This window comes from Oryzias latipes, chromosome 18, assembly GCF_002234675.1.
Source record: "Oryzias latipes chromosome 18, ASM223467v1".
NCBI lineage: Eukaryota > Metazoa > Chordata > Actinopteri > Beloniformes > Adrianichthyidae > Oryzias > Oryzias latipes.
The window spans coordinates 15,073,817-15,093,359 of record NC_019876.2 but is presented as its reverse complement, the minus strand read 5'-3'; the positions used below and the strand labels follow the sequence as shown (position 1 = coordinate 15,093,359).

At 42.0% G+C, this 19,543-nt stretch overlaps 1 protein-coding gene across 6 annotated transcripts in view; it reads right to left on the bottom strand.

Moving 5' to 3' along the window:
- Positions 1 to 3,857: 3,857 nt before the first annotated feature.
- LOC101165007 (calpain-5) overlaps positions 3,858 to 19,543 on the bottom strand; it is a 17,433-nt gene continuing 1,747 nt past the window's right edge. For 3 of the 6 annotated variants that reach the window (XM_023966341.1, XM_023966342.1, XM_011487534.2), the window contains 12 exons: positions 14,543 to 14,722; positions 11,946 to 12,077; positions 11,638 to 11,849; positions 9,504 to 9,696; positions 9,245 to 9,423; positions 8,852 to 8,929; positions 8,190 to 8,595; positions 7,445 to 7,567; positions 5,906 to 6,102; positions 4,510 to 4,628; positions 4,258 to 4,394; positions 3,858 to 4,182 (listed from right to left, as the gene is read on the bottom strand). In XM_023966341.1, the coding sequence (XP_023822109.1) occupies positions 4,006 to 4,182; positions 4,258 to 4,394; positions 4,510 to 4,628; positions 5,906 to 6,102; positions 7,445 to 7,567; positions 8,190 to 8,595; positions 8,852 to 8,929; positions 9,245 to 9,423; positions 9,504 to 9,696; positions 11,638 to 11,849; positions 11,946 to 12,077; positions 14,543 to 14,707 (2,118 nt within the window). In that variant the 5' untranslated portion in view covers positions 14,708 to 14,722 and the 3' untranslated portion in view covers positions 3,858 to 4,005. Of the gene's footprint in view, positions 4,183 to 4,257; positions 4,395 to 4,509; positions 4,629 to 5,905; positions 6,103 to 7,444; positions 7,568 to 8,189; positions 8,596 to 8,851; positions 8,930 to 9,244; positions 9,424 to 9,503; positions 9,697 to 11,637; positions 11,850 to 11,945; positions 12,078 to 14,542; positions 18,288 to 19,543 lie in introns of those variants that run through there. The other 3 variants (XM_020711663.1, XM_020711660.1, XM_020711665.2) reach the window with 3 other exon arrangements.

Here is a 19,543-nt window from a genome sequence, read left to right as displayed (position 1 = left end):
TTTTGTTGTGTAGTATTTAACCAGTTGTAAAACCCATAGAGATGAAGATCTATGCAAGGGTGACCTGGCCAAGAGGTTAGCAGCAGAAATATGGTTACAATATAAAATCAATGACAGAGTTATTACAAAATTAAGGTCCAGCAAAGTGACTTCGGGCTAAGCAGGGGAGGTGTATTGGGTATCTGTGATTGACAGTGAGATGAGTTTGAGGTAATGTCCCACTGCGTGGTACGGAGGAAAGTGATGCCAGTTTCTCCACATAACCTTCTGTGGAAGTTGAAGATTTTTCTCCTCCACCTTAATTTAATCAAGACCGAAGGGAACCGTGTCTGAGTGTTGAAATGACGCTAGCATCAAAGCTAAAAAGGATAACGTACAAACATCCCGAGTGAAACATTCATTGTAAATCTCATGACCAGGACACAGTTCGCTGAATTCAATGTCAAGTTCATTCAACCACCTTTGCCTTGCCACCAGGTCCACTGAAAAGTTGCGCAAGCCAGTAATTTTTGACAACCGAAGGCAATAAACCGACAAGCCATGCTAAGCCTAACACGCTAACGACCAACTGGTACAGAATCAAATATGGGCGGGGCTTTTGCCACCTGCATGAAAGTGAAAAGAAAGTCTAAGGGGCCATTTGATTGGCTAAAAGTGAACCCGCCTGCTTTGGTGATGAGTTTGATTGACAGATTCACTAGCCAATGATGACATTAGTTGACCTGCTCCGTCAAGGAGTCTCAATATTCACCGTAGAAAAATCTCTCACACATGTGGGGAGATTCAAAAATGAGAGCGGGTTTTTGAATGCACATTCTGCAATTCGTGTGATCTGTGAGTTCACATCACATGTAAACATAAAAATCATGTTTGTGAAGCACCTACTGTGCATTTCTGAGACATGTATTGTGAATTTCTAAAATGTTTTGTGAAACACAGTGTGCACATTTGTGAGAAACACTTATTGTGCATTTGTAAAACATTTAATGTGCATGTGTGAAACACAATGTGTGTGTTTGTGAAACACAGGGTGTGAATGTCCAAATTTATTTTTCACGCTTTCATAAAATGACATTTGTGAATCAGAGTGTGTGTATTTGTGAAACCGGTTGTGTGCATTTCTGATTATTGAGACTGAATTAACTCCATATTTTCGGAATGTTGACTCACAAAAAAGCTTGTCATGGTCTTACTGCACGACAAAGAAGAAGAACAAAATAAATTCCTCCGACACTACCCACTGACAATTTTCTAGAAAGGTAGGGATTGTTTCTTTTGTTTCGAAATAATTTTTTAAACAGGATTTTAAAATAATATTTAACCTGTCCAAACCGTTTTCATTAAATGAAGCCATAAAACCCACTGTCAGATGAATTTTCATCATGTTGTCTCCTCAGAAATGCAATTTTGGTTTTAATTTGCTTTATGTATGACTTTCATCATCAGAAAAATACTATAAGAAAAAATGTGTTACAAATGTCAAAAACACAGTGGAGAGTGGGTCTTTAAATGTCTTTTGTGAGTTTTGTTCTGAAGTATACAATTTGTTGTGGATGAGAGAATGACTCTGCATCTGTTGAAGGTCACTGAAGGGAAATGAAAGAAACATTTTATGTTTTCTGAAAGAGACATTAAACTGTTAGGAGATTTGATCTCATGCCCTTAAGTTGAAAAATGTGATTTATACATCGCTGTAACTGAGGAATACAAGTATTTGTACACATGACAATGAAAGAGGTTAAAGGTTTCTTGTAGGTACTTACGGTGAAAGACCCATTTTAATTGTTTTCTTCTTATTGTTTAACATTTCCTTTGATTGAAGATGGTTTTAATTTCAAAAGAAATATGCTAAAGATGTAAAAGAACATTATAAAAAACACTGTTAATATTTGTAATGTGTTTGAAGACTTTTATTGTGAAGGTCCCACCTACTTCTGTGAAATCCCTGTGTCAGTTTAACAGAAACAAAACAAACAAAAAAACAAAGGAAACAGACAAACAACAGACGGATTACTGTCTAAAGCTATAATTTTTTTTGCATCTAGCTGGAAGGCGAACAGGTATGATTTTTGTTTATATTTACTCTGTAAACATTTTGTGATTATTTTCAAATTGTTTGTGTAAAATAACGAAATATGATTCTGTTTGAAGTTATCCAACAATTTAATGCTACTAGCTGAGGTAAAGAATGGTTTTATATCAAAAAGGAATCATTGTGAGTTTGTTGTTTTGCTTTTCTTCAGCTCTTATGGTGTGACTATGACTGTGGAGTAAATAAATGGGTTGGAATACCCCATAATAGTCCATCAGTTACTATTATTGAGTCCATCGTCTGAATCAAGTCCGGCTGGAATGCTACACTTACCAGATTCACACAGAATCAGCTATTTTGGTCCATTCACCCATACAGACCTTGTCAAGTGCTGTGAAGTTTTGGGCAACACAGACATTCAACTTTCTCCACAGATTCTCTGTCTGATTGAGGTCCAGAGACCGGCTAGAAAAATGCTTTTTATGTAGCTAGTCCTTCGTTGTCTGGGTGATGTGTTTGGGATCAATTTGTTGCTGATGGAAGGAGGTGTTTGCTCAAAATCTCATTGTACATTACCCCATTCCTCCTTTCCTTAATACGAATCAGTCATCCTGTTCTTTTTTGCGGAAAAGCAGCCCCAAACAATGATGATTCCACCCCCATGCTTCACAGTGGGACAGTGGGTATGGTCTCCTTGGAATGCAAACTAGCAGTTCAATTCAATTTTATTTGTATAGCCCAAATTCAAAACAACAGTCGTCTCAATGGGCTTCTTACCGGTAATTGTAAGGTAAACATATATTCAAAAAGGATCATAAATGCACAGAATTCAATAGGATAATGCTAAAACTTTAACTAAACAGACGAACTAAACTGGCATCCATTTTGATCTCCTCTGACCACATGACATTATCTCAACCCTCCCCCGAATGGTATCTGGCAAACTTCAGCCAGACCAGGACATGTGCTGGATTCCATATTGACGCTGTGTGTCACCATAGTAACCTTTGTTACTGTGGTCCCAGCTGTCTTCGAGTCATAGACCAGTTCCCTCTGTGTAGATCTAGGCTGTTTCCTCACTGTCCTCGAAATCATTTGTACCACCAGGTGAGATATCGGATGGAGCTCTAGGTGGAGAGAGATCGTCAGTATTCTTGCATTTTCTAATAATTTCTTTAACAGCTGATCTCTTCTCATCAAGCTACTCGCTTGTTGTAGATTGGTTCATTCCAGTCGTGTTTAGCAACAAAAAAGGTTTTACCCTAAACACAAAGACCCAATCTTGAATTCCAACCAGACCTTCCTGTTGGAAGGAGATGATCCCTAACACCACAAGACTGTAAATGTGATATTTTACATGAAACAATACAAACATCATATCTGATCAAGTCATTTATAGCACTCCTGATCAAATTTCTCCAAAATGAAGAAAAAGGCTTTAAGGTCTGTAATATGTTGTTCACCTTTTGGCACGTCCCTTCAGCTTTCACTGATTTGCACAGGTGGTTTGGCAGAGATTTTTTACGCCTGATGCCCTTCCTGACACAACCCTGGAATGTATCCAGGCTGGGACCAGCACAGGGGGACCCAGACTTGGGTCTCCTTGTGGCTGTTAGGCAGTAGCACAAAGAATCTTGCTCAAGGTGGCCAGATGTGATGTAGTGTTTATTTATTTTTTATCACTATGAGACGCAGGTTTGGTGAGAGTAACGGTTTTAGTTTTTCTATAGAAGAAGGATTTTTTTGCGTTTTTAATAAATATGCAAAGAAGCAAAAGGAGATCATTTCCTCAAACGGTAATCATAAATAAAGAAAAAAATCCATATTAAGTTGCAAAAACATGCATTTATTCCAGAATAACATTCATACAAAATCAATTGTTTGTATGAAAAATACAACTGTGCCATCAAGTGTGTCTCCGTCAGGTCTTGGTTGTGAAAACAGAAGTTGCCATGCCGACAACATGGATGCTGTCATAAATCTGTGAGACAGATGCTGGAAGACGTCTCGACGTAGATGCGACCTATGAACCCCGAGCGAGGACGGCGGTGGCGCAGATCAATCACATGGTTTCGGCTCTTCTCTGACTCACAGGTGTGGAGGTGAGCCTCTCCGAGCAGAGAGTCCCACACCAGACCTTTGCACCATAACTGCCCGCACGCAGAAACAGAACAGTCAGTTTTACGTTGTGTTTCTGAACATCAAGGGGTGAGGACGTGTCAAACCTCCACAGAGATGTATGCGTCTGGGTATCTTCTGTAGAAGATGGCTCTGAGGTTGAACTCAGGGTTCCCCTCCTCTTGGAACAGTCGCGTCCTGACTGCTTCGCTTTCACAGCGCACAACAGCATAAACATGAGGCGCTGCAGGGAAACCACAAGAACAACTCCTACGTCTCCCACAAATGGAGTCAACTCCACAGCAAATAAAACTCTTTGAAGTACAACTCGTTTTTTTCTAGTTGTCCTTCAGCGCTACCTGTCTGTTTGGGAGGGCTGAGCCCCGATGCCCGGCGGAGATGGACTGTGGTCACCACCGAGGGTTGAGGCAGCAAACACTGCAACAGAGAGGGAGGAGGCAGCTCTTCCCTCAGCTCCCTGTACGGATGAAAAGAATGGACCGATTCAATAAAAAGACACAAACAAACGCTCACATGTAAACCCTAAAACCAGAAGTAGAAGAACTTTTTAAGAAAAATCAAATTCCTGGAAGTGGTTTTATTTCAGCATGTTTTTCATCCTTTAGAAGACTTGCTGGATTCAGCTTGTTTTTGTTTCTTTTTATTCAGAACTTAATCTTAGAAGGGATTTTCACTGATGTGTTGTTTCTTTTTTCTGTTCATGTTTGAGATCCGAGGCAAAAAGGAGGAGTACACCAGGTACTTCCTGGTGTATTTTTTTTAGCTGATATGGGAGTAACTCCAGCAGAGATTGGATCAGTAACGTGCTGTCAGGTGAGGCAAGTGAGGCACAGCCTCACCTGTCATAATCGTGATAAAATAGAAAAAGGTAAATTAAGTAAATATTAATTTCTACTGATCTGTGTTAAATATAGATTTTCAGTCAACTCAACATGTTTTCCGCAGTTTCTGAGGTTAAAATCGCCGAATTTGAGTGTTGCGCGATCACAGACAGAGCGGAAACTCCGGGTGAGGCTCTGAAGGCTCTGACGGCAGAGCTCAATGTTAACAGAGACGTGCGGTGGAAGCCCTGCTATAGACCCGCAGAAAAGGCTTTAGATGAGGCAAGCCTCACCAGCAGGGAGCTGGTGGTGCTTTGTAGCTACACTGCTGCCGTAGAAACAGAGTAAGGTCATCTTTCTCCATTGAGAAGGAGAAACTCATATAAAATAAAGGATAATAAGGAAGACTTTGAAACAGATTATAGAGCTGTTTGTGGAGAAGGATCAGTGGACAGACTCAAAAAGTAAAGCCAAACATGTTTTTCAATGTTTGTTTTGTAAAAGTAACATGGGAGTAAGTGGACAAAAATGTAAGTAAAATCATTTATTTTATTTTTATGATCATTTTCACAGACAACAATTGATAACACTGATTAAAGCTCCAGAATATGAAGTTAGAAAAATACCAGAAATAGTTACTGAGGGTCAAATGTGTGCTGAACACATCTTTATACTTTAATTTGTTTACAGTACATATGAATGATTTATACACAAGAAGAGTGTTCTATCTGTCTATAAAGAAATATTCTCTGTAGGACAAATATGTTCTTGTGTATATTTTATAAGCTATTAGTTGCTGTTGGATGAAAGCTGAAATATTAGGTCTTTCATTGTGAATCTGATGCCTCACCAGCCATCAACCTCACCTCATGTCACTGGATTGGATGGAGTCAAAGGTTTAACAAAAACTCACCAGAGTTTGACATGGGAGTGTGTGAAAAGGCGCAGCAGGAAGTGTCCGGTGGTTCCCGGCAGGAAGGTGGTGGGCAGGACGACAAAGCGCCCAGGAGCCAACGTTCCCCTCCAAGTCACGCTGCGGGAGTCCATGTAGATGGAGCTGGCTGCTTGCTCCAACACACACTGCACCCGGCTGCAGCGGTTCACCTCCACCTGGTGGTGAGAACATTTGTGTACGTTTTTGCACTACAAAAACTGAACGTCCTATTTTCTGTCATGCAAGAAAAATAACCCTATGTAGAAAGTTTTAGAATAGCAAAATAATCTTCAGTTTGAGAAAACATGTCTTTGGCTACCTTCATACTGCAGGGCTTAATGCTCAATTCAAATTTTTTGAAAAAATTCGATTTTTTTTGCAAGGCCTTTCACATTTCAAATCAAACGGAATTTTTTGTGATCTCCTGTGTGACCATGAAACTGTTGTTTACGGAAGTAGCTAACGTTAACAACGGATGTCAACAACAGTGTTATCAACAGCAGAGCTTTTTGCTTTATTACATTCATTTTCACAAAGGAGCCAGCCCAATAACAATCCTCTACTTTTAAGAAGGCATTGGACCCAGGATCGTCTGTACCTACTGTTGGGGAATGGAGATGTGAATGTGCTGGGGCTGCGAGGGCGTGTGTGTGTGTAAGAGAGAGGAGAGAGCGCGTACAGCGCAGGAGGGAGTGAGAGGGGCAGTGAGGGCACGCATTCATGTTGTGTGTTACGGAGGAAGGAGAACGATAATAAAAGAAGGCTTACCCCAGAATAAATGCTATTGACTCTCTATTAACCTGCTCTGATGAATCTGAGGGTCCAAACGGGGAAGTGAACCCCAAAGGAAGATCCTCCTTCGGCTCTGGAGAAGGTCTCTCTTCTGACCACGGTCGGAAAGGAAAAAAAAGTATTTGTGGGAAAGATTCAACACCATGCTCGGCCATTTCGCTGGAAATTTTTTCAAAAACCGCCCGGTTGCGATAAGAGCCCTGGAGTTTAGCCTGAATAGAGCTGTCACCCCAAAATATGAATCCAATCGGTGACCTCGCTTCCCTTCCACTGACTGGTCTCAGCAGCATTGTCCGCCATGGTTGATGTTTATGTTCTCCCCTACCTCAATGCAGAATGATGACGTTTGTAGCGTATCAATGACGTACAGGTCGGATTCATGTGGCATCGGACACGTATCGGATTCAGGACTACATACCCAAGTGGCCTGGGTCACAATTGAAAAGATTGGATCTGTGTCGTTCAGACTGTCATGGAAAGATCAGATACAGGTCGCATAGGGGCAAAAAAATCGTAATTGGGTCGTTTCAGCCTGCAGTGTGAACGTAGCCATTGTCACAAGAATTTTTTTTTCCCTTAAAATAAGAACGCTTGGTAAGACCATTTTTCTTACCCTATTGCCAGATTTATTTGCTTATAAAAGAAAATCAGCCAGTGATGTAAGAATTTTTTATTTTTTTGAAGAGTGGGCACTGGAAAATCAAGTGTGGCCCTTCTTTTCCTCACCTTCAGAACTTCAAAGCCAATAGGGAGGTTTTCTCCTCCTCCACATTTCCTCCACATCCTCCTGTCCTCCTGCTGCAGACAGATCAGCACCTCCTCCTCTTTGCCTCGGATCTCAAACATGAACTAACAGAAAAAAGAAACGACACATCAATGAAAAACTGAGCCCCCGAGACAGAAGAATTCAATTTTCTGAGTTGAGATGCTCTTTAAAGCTTTTTGATGAAATCAACAAAAAGCTATATTTTAATGACATATATTATCATTTGTGATTTATTCGGATGATTTGGAAAGTTTTTGTTCACAACAATGTTAGTTTAAGATATAAAAATATTGACATAAAAACCCCCCACCTTATTTACCCACTGTCTCAAATTAGTTCCACACATTTTTACATGGTTCAACTGTATCATAAAGAATTAATTATCAACAAATTTTAAATTCTTTCAGTTCAGCAAGTTGTCATTTAATAAAATGCACAACAATAGATGAGCTATGCTTTTAAAGTTTAGCCAAACCTTTTTACCGCCAAAAGTGTTTTTGCGATTTCTTGGCTGGAGCCATTTTGAAATGAGCAGGGGAAAAAAAACCTTCTACTGTCCCTAGTGGAATGAGAATGAACTACAGTGCACAGAACATGGAACAAGTGATATGCAATGGGAACAATGGATCATGTTAATGAGACAGGGGTCTCAGAAATGCCTTTATCAAATATGATACTAATGGTTAAATATGGGGTTAAGCTTACCTGAGGATTCTGTAAAAACGTGTCTCTGTGGTTGATGCATCCTCCACATCGACTCATCTTAGTGACTTCCAGAAATCCTCCAACATTTTCCCTTCTGATGTTATTCCTGTTTTTATCTGAGTCATATTTCCCCTTTTTCCTGTCGTCTTTCTCACCAAGTCGAGCTTCTTCTCGGTTCTTCTCCTGCTTGGTCCTGCCGTCTTTGAAGTCATTTTCAACCGGGATCAGAGCCGCGTCACTCTGGTTGATGGTGGACAGAGGTGCTTCAGCGGTGGCGGGGGCAGGAGCCCATTCTCCATAGCAGTGTGTTTCCCTCCAGTGCGACCTGGGCCACAGCAGAGCTCTGTCCACCAGTTGGCACACCACCAGATCCGTGAAGTACCGGCAGAAGTCCTGGAATTCCATCCTGAGTGGGGGGAAAAAGTAGCAGCTTGTATAGCCACAAGGGGGCCCAAGTCTGGTTCCCCGTGCCGGTCCCCAGCCCGGATAAAATACAGGGTTGTGTCAAAAAGGGCAAAAATCTCAGCCAAAACCACCTATGCGAATCAGTGAAAGATGATTCGTCGTGGCGACCATCGAAGGGATGTCCCGAAAGGTGAAGAAAAACAATTTTTCTGAAAGCTTGTTTATTGGATAAAGAATTTTTTAAAGAGGAACATTACCAGAACTCCCCAACATCTCGAACAATGAGCCCCATTTTGTCCCTCTCAGCCCGACTCAGTCGCTGCCACTCCTCTGACCTGCAGAGGGTGGAAAACACCAAACAACAGAGTTTGTTACACAGGAAGTAGGGTTTCAACTTCTGGACACCTTCATTGGACCGTTTTATCCATTTTCAGAGGTTCTCAGACTTTCATTATCTACATAGCAGATGTTTCCTCGTAAAACAAATCTTTCACTGTTGTAAAACATCTGAAATTGGCCAGGAAAGTAGCAGTGGCGTTGTAAAACAAGTTGTAAACCACGCTGACACAGTTAAACGTCGGCTGAGGCTTTAGTCCCCAAGTTCCTACAAAACGTTCCTTCTAGGAGAAACCGATTCGGAGCACCCTCACCCCTGACTCCAGGCACCCTTCCAATCTGTGGTTCCCCACGGGTTCCTCATCCGCACCATAAAGAGCCGGGACATCCCGCATGTCTTCAGCCAGACCTTCCTCACTGCTGTCATCCCGTAGGCATGTCCTCGAACGAGACCGCAGTCCAGCACAGACTCCACAGTCTCCCCATCGGCAGGCTGACAGATGTAAATAATATTCAAACTCAATCAGACGGTGACGGTTTAAGGATCTACTGGGTCAGAAGAAAAAGTTCTACCCTTATAGAGCAGGTGATGAGGGCTTTGCGCTCATGGACTTTGGCTAAACTGTGAAAGAGCTCCTTCCTCTGGTTGCTATGTAGGCTCAGGAAATCACGATCCAGGCTAAGAGGCTCTGAAACGCCACCGGTGAAGTCAATGAGAGCCTCCGCAGTGTTTCCACCCTCCAGCGCCTCGTAGCAGCCGTTCAGCCTGAAAAAAGACAGCTGATGTATTCTTTACAGAGAAGCAAAGTTCTAGTTCAGCACATCATCGCTTCAGTGGACGAAATACAAAATAACTGGAATCTCTTAACAATTTTTCTCTCAATGGCTACTTCATGTCTGAGGAGGCTTTATGTTACCAATACATGTTGTTGAAAATACCAGAAAAAATACTAAGGCTTCATAAAGGGTAACTGCTTTGCTCCAAAGCGCCATAGCAACAAGCTGCTGGCTGGAGTCTCAGAAACTGCCTTTTCCTTGTGAAGTTGACATGTTTTACATGCATGCGCGTCCTCTGGAGATGGTTCCCTCAACAGTGTGATTGTGAGAGGCTGTGATGGACTGAGGACTGAGAAAATATTCCAGATGGATGCCTCTGAGGCAGGTCTTAAGTGTTAAGTTGAGTGTTACTGCCGAACTATGTAGAAACAAGGGGGCCCTAGTCTGGGTCTCCCTGTGCCGGTCCCTAGCCCGGATAAAAAAACAGGGTTTTGTCAGGAAGGGCATCTGGTGTGAAAATCTCTGCCAAACCACAAAAACGGATTTGTCAATCACCAATTTGGAATGTTTTAAACCTTTCTGAACCATAAAAATGATTGAGAATGGTCTGTAATGTTCATCATAGATATACTTCAGCTATTAGAGGAGGAATTCTTTTAAAAATTCCAGGAAATCACACTGAATGATTTTCAAATAATTGATTTGTATGAGAAATAAATGGAAAATACGTATTTTTCTCCTACAAACATGAGACGCATGGGTCAGGATTTTTGTGCCCAGTTTGATGACTTGCATTAGTTCGAGGAGGGAAAGAATAAAAATAAGAATTAAAGTAGAGGAACTTTTTATTATTGTCTCAATATAAGAAACATATCATGACGTTCAGGAGAAGAACCATCTGATTCTTGTCCATGTTGGTTTGGACTCCACCTGCTGATTACATCATCAACACATCATACACCCAAAATGAGTTTCTGATTGGTCGACATGACGCGAATTCTTCACCAAAGCTCAGATGTTTAAACTCTGGAAACATGGCAACGTGCGTTAGAATTTTTGCCGCCACACCCGAAACGGATTGCTGCTAGAGATTTGGCCTGCAGGACGTCGGATAGCGTCTGTACATTGAGTGAACATTGAAACTGGACCCCCCTCCCCCCCTGCACAAATCACCTTAGATGTGAACACAGCTTAAGAATGTGATGGCTCCACGTCCACCCTGAAAAGTGCTATACAAGAGTAAGGCTAAACACTTTTACTGGATCCTAATCCCGCTGCTGTTGGGTGAAGGCGGGGTACATGGTGTGCTAGTCCATCCCAGGGTGACCCAATCACACACATTCACACCTAAGGCACTATTTAGATTCACCAGTTGAGCTAAAATGCATGTTGAATGTGGGAGGAAACCGGAGTGCCCGGAAAAAACCCATACATGCACAAGGAGAATGTGCAAACTCCACACAGAAAGAACCTAACAGGGATTCAAACCAGGTCCCTCTTGCTGTGAGGCAAAAGTGCTAAAAATGACTCAACCGTACAGCCTGAGGTGTTTCTCACACAGTTAAATAAAGTTTGCTTTTTAAGTTCAGTGTTTGTGCTTTTTCCAAATGCCCAACACATCTAATAATAATGTCAAGGTTGCTGAAAAAAGCCTGGCAGGACTCAGGGATCTGTGCTCCCAAAACCTAATTTTAAACCTGTTAATCATAGACTCCTAAAGACAAAAGTTGGTGGCTGTGTCACATACTAGGATGTGAACAACAATGACTCTTTAGTTTTTCCTAAAGTGCTTTAAAATTTGACCAAAAGTACAAAAACGTGAAACTCCAGGGCAGAGCAGAACCAGAACTGTCTATTACAAAACATCTAACACAGTTCCAGAAAAGGATGCTCTATAAGCAGTAACAGATGAAAGATGAATGCGACAAACTTAGCATAGGCTTTCTCCAACAGGGCACTCCAAAACTCCCTTGGTGTTGCAGAACGACAGAAGAGCAGCACTCCGTCTTTGCTGACTGGCAGCCGATCGTCCACCACAACATCCACCCAGCGACCAAGGCGCCAGAACCGAAAGTGGAAGATCCCGGCGTACAACTCAGGACGCTTTGGGTTCCACTCCTGATCCACATGGTCAGGAATGACCTGGAATAAGTGTACGTAAAAAAAACATAACAAAAAAACACATAGTTATACATGTAAAAAAGAGCAATGTTCAGATAAAGCAGTTGACAGACAAACCTTCTTCCAAAGTGATGGCTCAGAGGCCAGGCAAGAAATGGCCGCCACCATCCAACAGTTACCCAGGCTGCCTTGGTGCAAGTCACGAGTGCTAATGCCGTCCACAAACAGACGAGGGTCCTTACATATTTCCTACATGTAAAACAAAAAAACAAATTTGGAAGTGAAAACCCAAACTGTGTTTAACCCTTTAACACTGTAGATGTCTCTGGTGACACCTTAATATAACACGCCCTTTGACCTAATGTAACGATCAACCTGAATCAGCGGATTTGGACACAAAGAAAAGGGACTTTTCACATCGGTTGGTGCAAAGACGCTTTTCTTTGCATCAGAATCTGCTGGAATTACTTTAATTGCCTAAATGGTTGAAGAGTCACAGTAGTCGACAGAACGCCATCACTGGAGCTAAAGCTTTGGTGTAAATAAGTTATCATATAGTGAGTAGCACTCAGCCTGAAGCTTTCTAGCTGTTATGTAGATTGGACTTTGATGCTAAAAAATATGTCTGACAGATTTAAAAGCACCTAGAACCATCTGGAAAGGTTCTAATAATATTAAGAAATCCAGCTAGATTAATTTTTGCCTTTCATACCAACACCAACCTCCTTCAATCCAGAAATAAAGCTATAGCAGCATTTCTCTTCTGTACTGGAGCCTCCAAAAAGCAATGAAACCACACACTTTGGCCAAAATGATTGTACTCCAAATTCTAGACATTCTTTTTGCCGTTTGTTTTGTCCTTAAAGCTCGTTTTAATAACCATCACTGTGACCTCTGTGAACTGGTGGACAGGCCCTCTCGTCACACTCACATCATCATGATCACGTCTTCAGCACGTCACTGGCCAAAATTGAGTTCCTGATTGGTTGGGTGATGTGTATTATTTGCCAAGTTCATATATTTTGGACTCAGGAAATATTACGTCGAGAGGCGCCACCTGAAACGCACTAGTGCCAGGACGCTGCGGCGCACCTAATGCTCAAAGCACGCCAAACCTCTGATTGCGTTTTTACATTGGAACTGGATTCCCCTGCCACCCAAATCGTATTCTATGTGAAGCTTTAGTCCAAGTCCCACAGTCTTAGCTGCTAGTCTGTGATGTATCTATCAGTCCATTTATATTCCAAACCAGCTTTATCACTCTCAGTTTGCTGGAGCCTGTCCAGCTTCCTTTGGTTGAAGGTAGCTGGATCCACCTTGGACAGGTCGGCAGTCCGTCGCAGGGCCACACACTTACATGATATGTGTTCAACTCCAATTGAACATTAAATAATCACAAAGGTCACTATGGTCCATTGAACCCTCCAATCGGAGTGAAATAGAATCCGTTAACTTTGTGGGTGTTTAAACGCAGTTAAGTAACCCTGGTTACGATATCAGACAACTCTGGTTTCAGTTTGCTGATGCAAACCAATCGCAATACGAAGAGACAACTGATACTGAGCAGCCCAGTCATGTGTCTTTTCTTCACTACATCTTTCTGCAATATCTGTTACCATCCTAGCTAATTTTTTGTTGTTGTTGTTCACCTTTCGTAACATCCTGTCAGAGGGTCGCGCAACGAATCCCCTTTCCTTGAGTCGCACAGGTAGTTTGGCAGAGATTTTTGGGCCGAATGCCCTTTCTGACTAGGGCCCCCTTGTTACTACGTAGTTCGGCAGTAGCGGGAATTCTTGTAACAAGACTAAAACGCCAGAAGCCTTCAGTCAGCAGACGGTAAGGTAGGTAGAGACCTCAATGGTTCCATGAATTATGAAGCACATGAGAGTGGAGTCATGCAGCTTGTTGCCAAAACACAGAGCTGAAAGGCCGACATGATTACCAGCAGTGTGTTTACCTCTGCAAGCATCCATGAGTGTCGTTATTTGATCAGACTATTAATTACTGGAATAGCTGTCATGGTAACGTGGGACGGAGGATCTCGCTGATGACAGCAGCCGTTAGAGTCGTTTACGCTGCTTTATGAGCGGACTCAGAGCGTCATAGCGCTGCTGAGCGGACACATTCTGCCCCGTGGACCTGATGATCTCTCCTCCAGGTAACTGTAGATGTGCTGCTGCATGCAAACACGAATACATGCAGCAGCAGGACACGTATGCAGGGGTCGTCTACGGCTGTAACCTGAGAGAAAAGTCCCCTGGAAGATGGACATTTCTGCTCAGGAGGATGGTGAGGTCAGGGCTAAAAACAAATCTGACCATGAATCTTAAACTCCCTTTTTGCAGCTTTTATTAAGGTACACATGGTCCGCTGCAGTTCAGCCAACACGCATGTTAACAGAAACCCACACCACCACAACACACCGCTAAAAAAAACCTTCAGTTATTTACATCCACTGCTGCTTTTTCTCAACTCTACTGTACAGACAAACTCGGACGCACTATTGGAACGCTCCATCAGCAGCTCGCCACTTTAGGGCTAATGTTTCACCGCCCGACACCTCTCCAATTATAGTAAGAGCTTCGATGAGTCCCATCTATTGAGACACAGCATTCCGAGGCAGCTGCTGGGTTTCATAGTTGAGAGGCGACATTTTTCTGACGGTTTTTCAGCAGCGAGGCTGTTTGATCCATATGTAATGAAACAGAACGCACTCTTGGACGCTTCCAGGTCAGCCCCGGCGGGGATGCTCTCTTGTAAAACAGGGACAGGTCGGAGGCAGGGAACAGCGGGTCCTTGAAGAGCACCCCTCGGCGGAGGCAGGCCCGCCTCAGTTTCCGAAAACTTTGGCCCTTGAAGTCATGCACTTGTCTTAGCATTCTGGATGCATCGGCCTAAGAGGTGGAAAAAAAGGAAATATGGGATAAAGAGACACTCATGGGAAGATTGACCAGTTTAAACTTAAAAAACTGTAGGCCAAACCTTAGTTTTTTTGTTCCTTCATTCTAAGGATGAAGTCTTACTAAGACTACGGCAAGTTTTTCAGCAAATGGCTGTGTGGTGGTATTAAAAATTAGGATGTGGCAGTCAAATTTTAAAATGCCGCGCGGCGGCCATGGAGATTTTCAGGAGAGGTCGGTGGGTGGTATGAAGGCAGCAGCACAATAATTGACTGACAGGAGGGACTCAAGGGTCCCCTGAATCGACAGATGATCTGACGATTTCAGGCTGCCACACTCCAGCCAGCCCCCCATGCCCCAGTGCTGCCACCGACCGTTGTTAGAAATCGTACGGTAGCAGTGCGAGAATTCAGCGTTGGCGGGGGCCTCACAATGACTGTACATCAATCTGGCGATCCTGGCCATCCTGGGTCCTGCATATAAATGGGGAGACAGCAATGAAGCTGGACAAAACTCATTATGGCATTGATGGAACCTCTGAGACCTGCATCTTAGCAACTGCATCTTGATGAATTGCAGTTGATGCTAAGAAGAAGACAGAACGTTGTGCCTGCTGCTCATAGAAGAGCAATGCGCAAAAGAAGGGGAAGAAAAGGTGGTTGGGTGAGCTTGTGGTTGCAGCGCAGAGTGTGACTACCGGCTACCAGGCGACTGGCGGCACTTGTTATGCATGTCGGTGTGTAGGGACATTTACACATCGTCCAATTAGAGCTGCTGCCGGCCGGCGTTCCTGCTGCCTCTGCCCTGTACCCGCCCAGCTGTCGCCCGATTTCGTAATGGCGTCATCCCTGCCTGACTGCCGCCGTCTACATTCATGACCACGCCAACAATTTTCAAAATTGGGCGGGGGCATGGAATCTTAAAATGTTCTCCTGAGGCCTCCCCACGGCAGGGTGGCTGTTTTATTTGATACCATATAATGAGAAATCAACTCCAACTTCTTGTTTTCCAGATTTTCTGAAAGCTTTAGAATTTTCTTCTACACTGAACTAAATCCTTTTCATATTTTTAGTTTGTTTTGTCACTTAAGAAGGAAAGATTAAAAAAAACTAAGAGGATGGCAAGTCGGATGGCAGCCACAGGATTCTCAACACCAGAGGCGGCGCCTCAGGTGTGTTTGAAACATTGACTGGAGTTTGCCTAAGCGTATTTTCAATGTTACAAATACGATCGTTTTCAAACTTTTTTTGTCTGCTCCTGATTCACAACAATTGGAATAAAGAAAATACTCAGAAATGCAACCTTAGCCTAGTTTTCATTCTATATGTCCTCCATCATCAGAAAAATGCCACAAGAACTCATTAAAAACACCACAAAGACGATTTTCACCAGAATAGTTCTTCAAAAGAAAATAAATACCTAATAAAGCACCTTACTTTATCTATATACTGACCCTAAAACAAACTCAAATGAATTATTTAACATCACCACATTTTAAATTACAAAAAAATATATATACGTTTCTGTTTATTCCATTTAAGGTAATGCAAAAAAAGTGGATTCCTGGATTAAATGATACGTTGCAAATTAGTGACATGTGGCATGAAGGGAAGAGTATTGGTGAGGTAACAGGAAGTAGAGGGAAAGAATATGAAGAATTTTGGGGTCCAATCCAGAGAAGCGTAGAATGTGGAAAGGCGGTAAGGAGTTGGTGGAAACTACAAACCCATAGTCTTTCTTTTAAGTTAAATTGAAGAATCTGACAGATTTTTATGAACATTGTTTTTTTGGTTTTTCGAAAAAGGTGACAGTCTCCTTTCTGGTTGTTGGTCTCCTGCAGGGTCAGTGTGTTTGTTTGTGTGTTCGAGCTGTTGTTTAAGTCATCAGTGAAACGAACTGCAGAGTGTACGTTTGGAAGTGTCATATGAGAGCAGAACGCTGTGCAGACGGAGACCAGGTGAGTGTTTGGGGTTCACTGTTGCTCCAACGATGGGTGCTGATCAGTGGCGGCCACTGGTCTGTCAGAGAGGGGGAGCTCATTTTCGGCCTACATCATAAAATTGTCTATTTATTTAAACGTAAAAAATCAAGCACTTTCGCCAAACAAAAATATCAAAGAAATAGGTTGCAGCTGTTTTTATTTCGACTGAACTTGAGAAATCCGCGATGGGACTGAGAATAGCTTCAGTGATTCCTTATAGTACAGAATCGCTGTCAGTCAAAAGACACAGACCCTCCAATCATCACGCAGAAACTCGGAGTCCGGGCCAGCCCACTCCCCATTCGCTGAGCGTCCGTGGGCGGGACATAATCACAGCGTTTATCCAATGACCGTCTATTTTTGAAGCGCTGAAAAAAAACGTTCAAAGCAGCCCCATTGAAGTCAATGGACGCTGGGCTTCAATAGCGAAATCCACTGTGAGATGTATGAGAAGGAAATCGAGTCAGCCGACCTGCTATATGTAACTGATTCTGAACGAACTCGTCTTTGAGATGAACGTTTTCTAACGCATAAAATGTTAATACAATAGTAAATATTTGACCATTAATTTTGCAGTCTTAAAGAAATCGTCACTGGTGCTGATGCATATACCTCCCATGTCTGCGTGATTCCTCACTTTCATTCGATAAACAAGAATTCAAGACAGAACTGTGGGAAAAAAATATGTTTATGATCATCAAGAAATTGAATGATGTGATTTAAATTTCATCCATTCATCTTATAAGTCCACACCCTGGATAGTTTACATTGCAGGGCCACACAGAGACAAACACTCAGATTCACATCTAAAGAACAAATTAAAGTCAACCTCTGAAGCGTGTTTTTGGAAAACCCACACATGCACGAGAACATATGAGACAGGATCTGAACACGAGTCCGTCTTTCTAAGACTATTGAGTCTCTCACCTTTACACAAAATGAGCAAATACCAACTCCTAAAGTGTCTGGGCCCCAGGACAGACAGCACCAAGGATCGACTCCCTTTAAACACCTGAAGCAGCAGCAGCAGATCCAATGACAGCTCATGTTCCAAAACCATTTGATGCTGCTTTTGTTGTGAACCTACATCAATTAAGTGTTCCAGTTTGTTTTTTAAAGCTATTTTCTTTCATTTTTGCTTTGTTTTTTAGTATTATGGGCTCATTGGGTTGCTTGAGCCTATCCCAACTACTGTTAGGCAAAGGTAGGGTATACCCTGAACGGATTGCCAGCCTCCTGCTGGGTCACCAGAAATCCTGCCTCATCTGCTGCTGATTACCTGGATCAGGTGTGTTTAGCCAATAAGGAGCTTCAATGGCAGGGTGGTCGGAAAACATGTAGAACACCGGCCCTCGAGGTCTGGATTCTGACTTAGAGTCACCAATTAACCAGTGAAGCATGTTTTTGGACTGTGGGGGAAAACCCACACATCCATGGCGAGAACATAGAAAGGACCAGCTAAGATTTGAACCAGGAACCTTTCACTGCGAGGTGACAGTACTAACCACTGCACCACCGTGCAACCTTTGGGGAGGAATCTTTATGCTACTTTTTTTTTTTTTTTTTTTTGAAATTTTTTTTGATTTGAAATGGTTTATTTCAAGCAATTAAGTAGAAATAATACACAACAGCAATATAAACATCAGTTATACATTCATACAGTAACTAATCATACTTAGGATAATTAGACATTAATAAATATTGCTTGAAAGGGAGTGGAAGGAAGCTAATTTATATAATCCCACCCGTTATACTATAACCATTTTATTACATGATTTATCAATATCCGGTTCCCAGTTTTTATTAGAATTAAATTATTAGAATTTTATTAGAATTAAAAATAATAAGATATCGATAAAGCACATGACAAAGATGAATTACTTAAGTAATACGTCAAAAATAACTATTTTAGAAATCAACATGGCAAATGCAGATCAGTCATCTGAAATATATGCAGATTATGTTACTTATAAAAGCCATTTATATGAATAAAACATAATACTATATCAGTAAAGTAGACACAACACTGTTTCAGGAATTTTCATAGCAAAATTTCATCAAGTATCAAAAGTAAAAAACATGTGCAAAATTATGCTACATTAGGAAAGAGGGCATGGTCAGCTCTCTTTTTTGGGGAAAATCAACCTTTTAAGTAATTTGAAGATAGTTGTATTCGCAGAGAGGCACGCCAACGTCCTGCTGTGTAACCCGCAACCAGAAATCGCTTTCGTTCGCACTTTCGTTCCTTCTTCTTGGTTTAATCATCACTTAAAGTCCCATTTCTACAGGCAGCACTGGATAAAGTCTTTCTAAGTCCTTAGTTTCAGTTTTACAATCTGAATGTAGCTCTGCATATCCTTTTGGGCCATTTTAACCATAAAACAAACAGGAAAGGAACAAAACTACCATTCAAATATTTATCTAAGTCAAAATGTATTTTCTTGGTTTTTGCAGAACCATCTAAAGACCCACTCTATGTTGTTTTTGCTGTTTTTAACGTGTTCTTGTGGTCTTTTTCTCATGATGGAGGACAAATATAAAGAAAACGAAGCTTCATTATTCAAATTGTTATGACTCAGGAGCAGATGAAATCCTGGCTGTAAACATAGAGCTCTCAGCAATGGGGAGGGGTATGGGGGCGAGGTTGCTCTGCGAAAACAGTGCCGCCCACAACTCAGAGGTGAATTTCTAATGAACTCCTGCCGCTCGGCAGAAACGATGTCCTAGAACACAACAGTTTAAAAAAAATAATTGACTAAAAACGGTATCATCATAACTAAAAGACCAGTGGGATCGCTTTGAAAATAGATCCACAGGTGATCGCAGTGGGACTT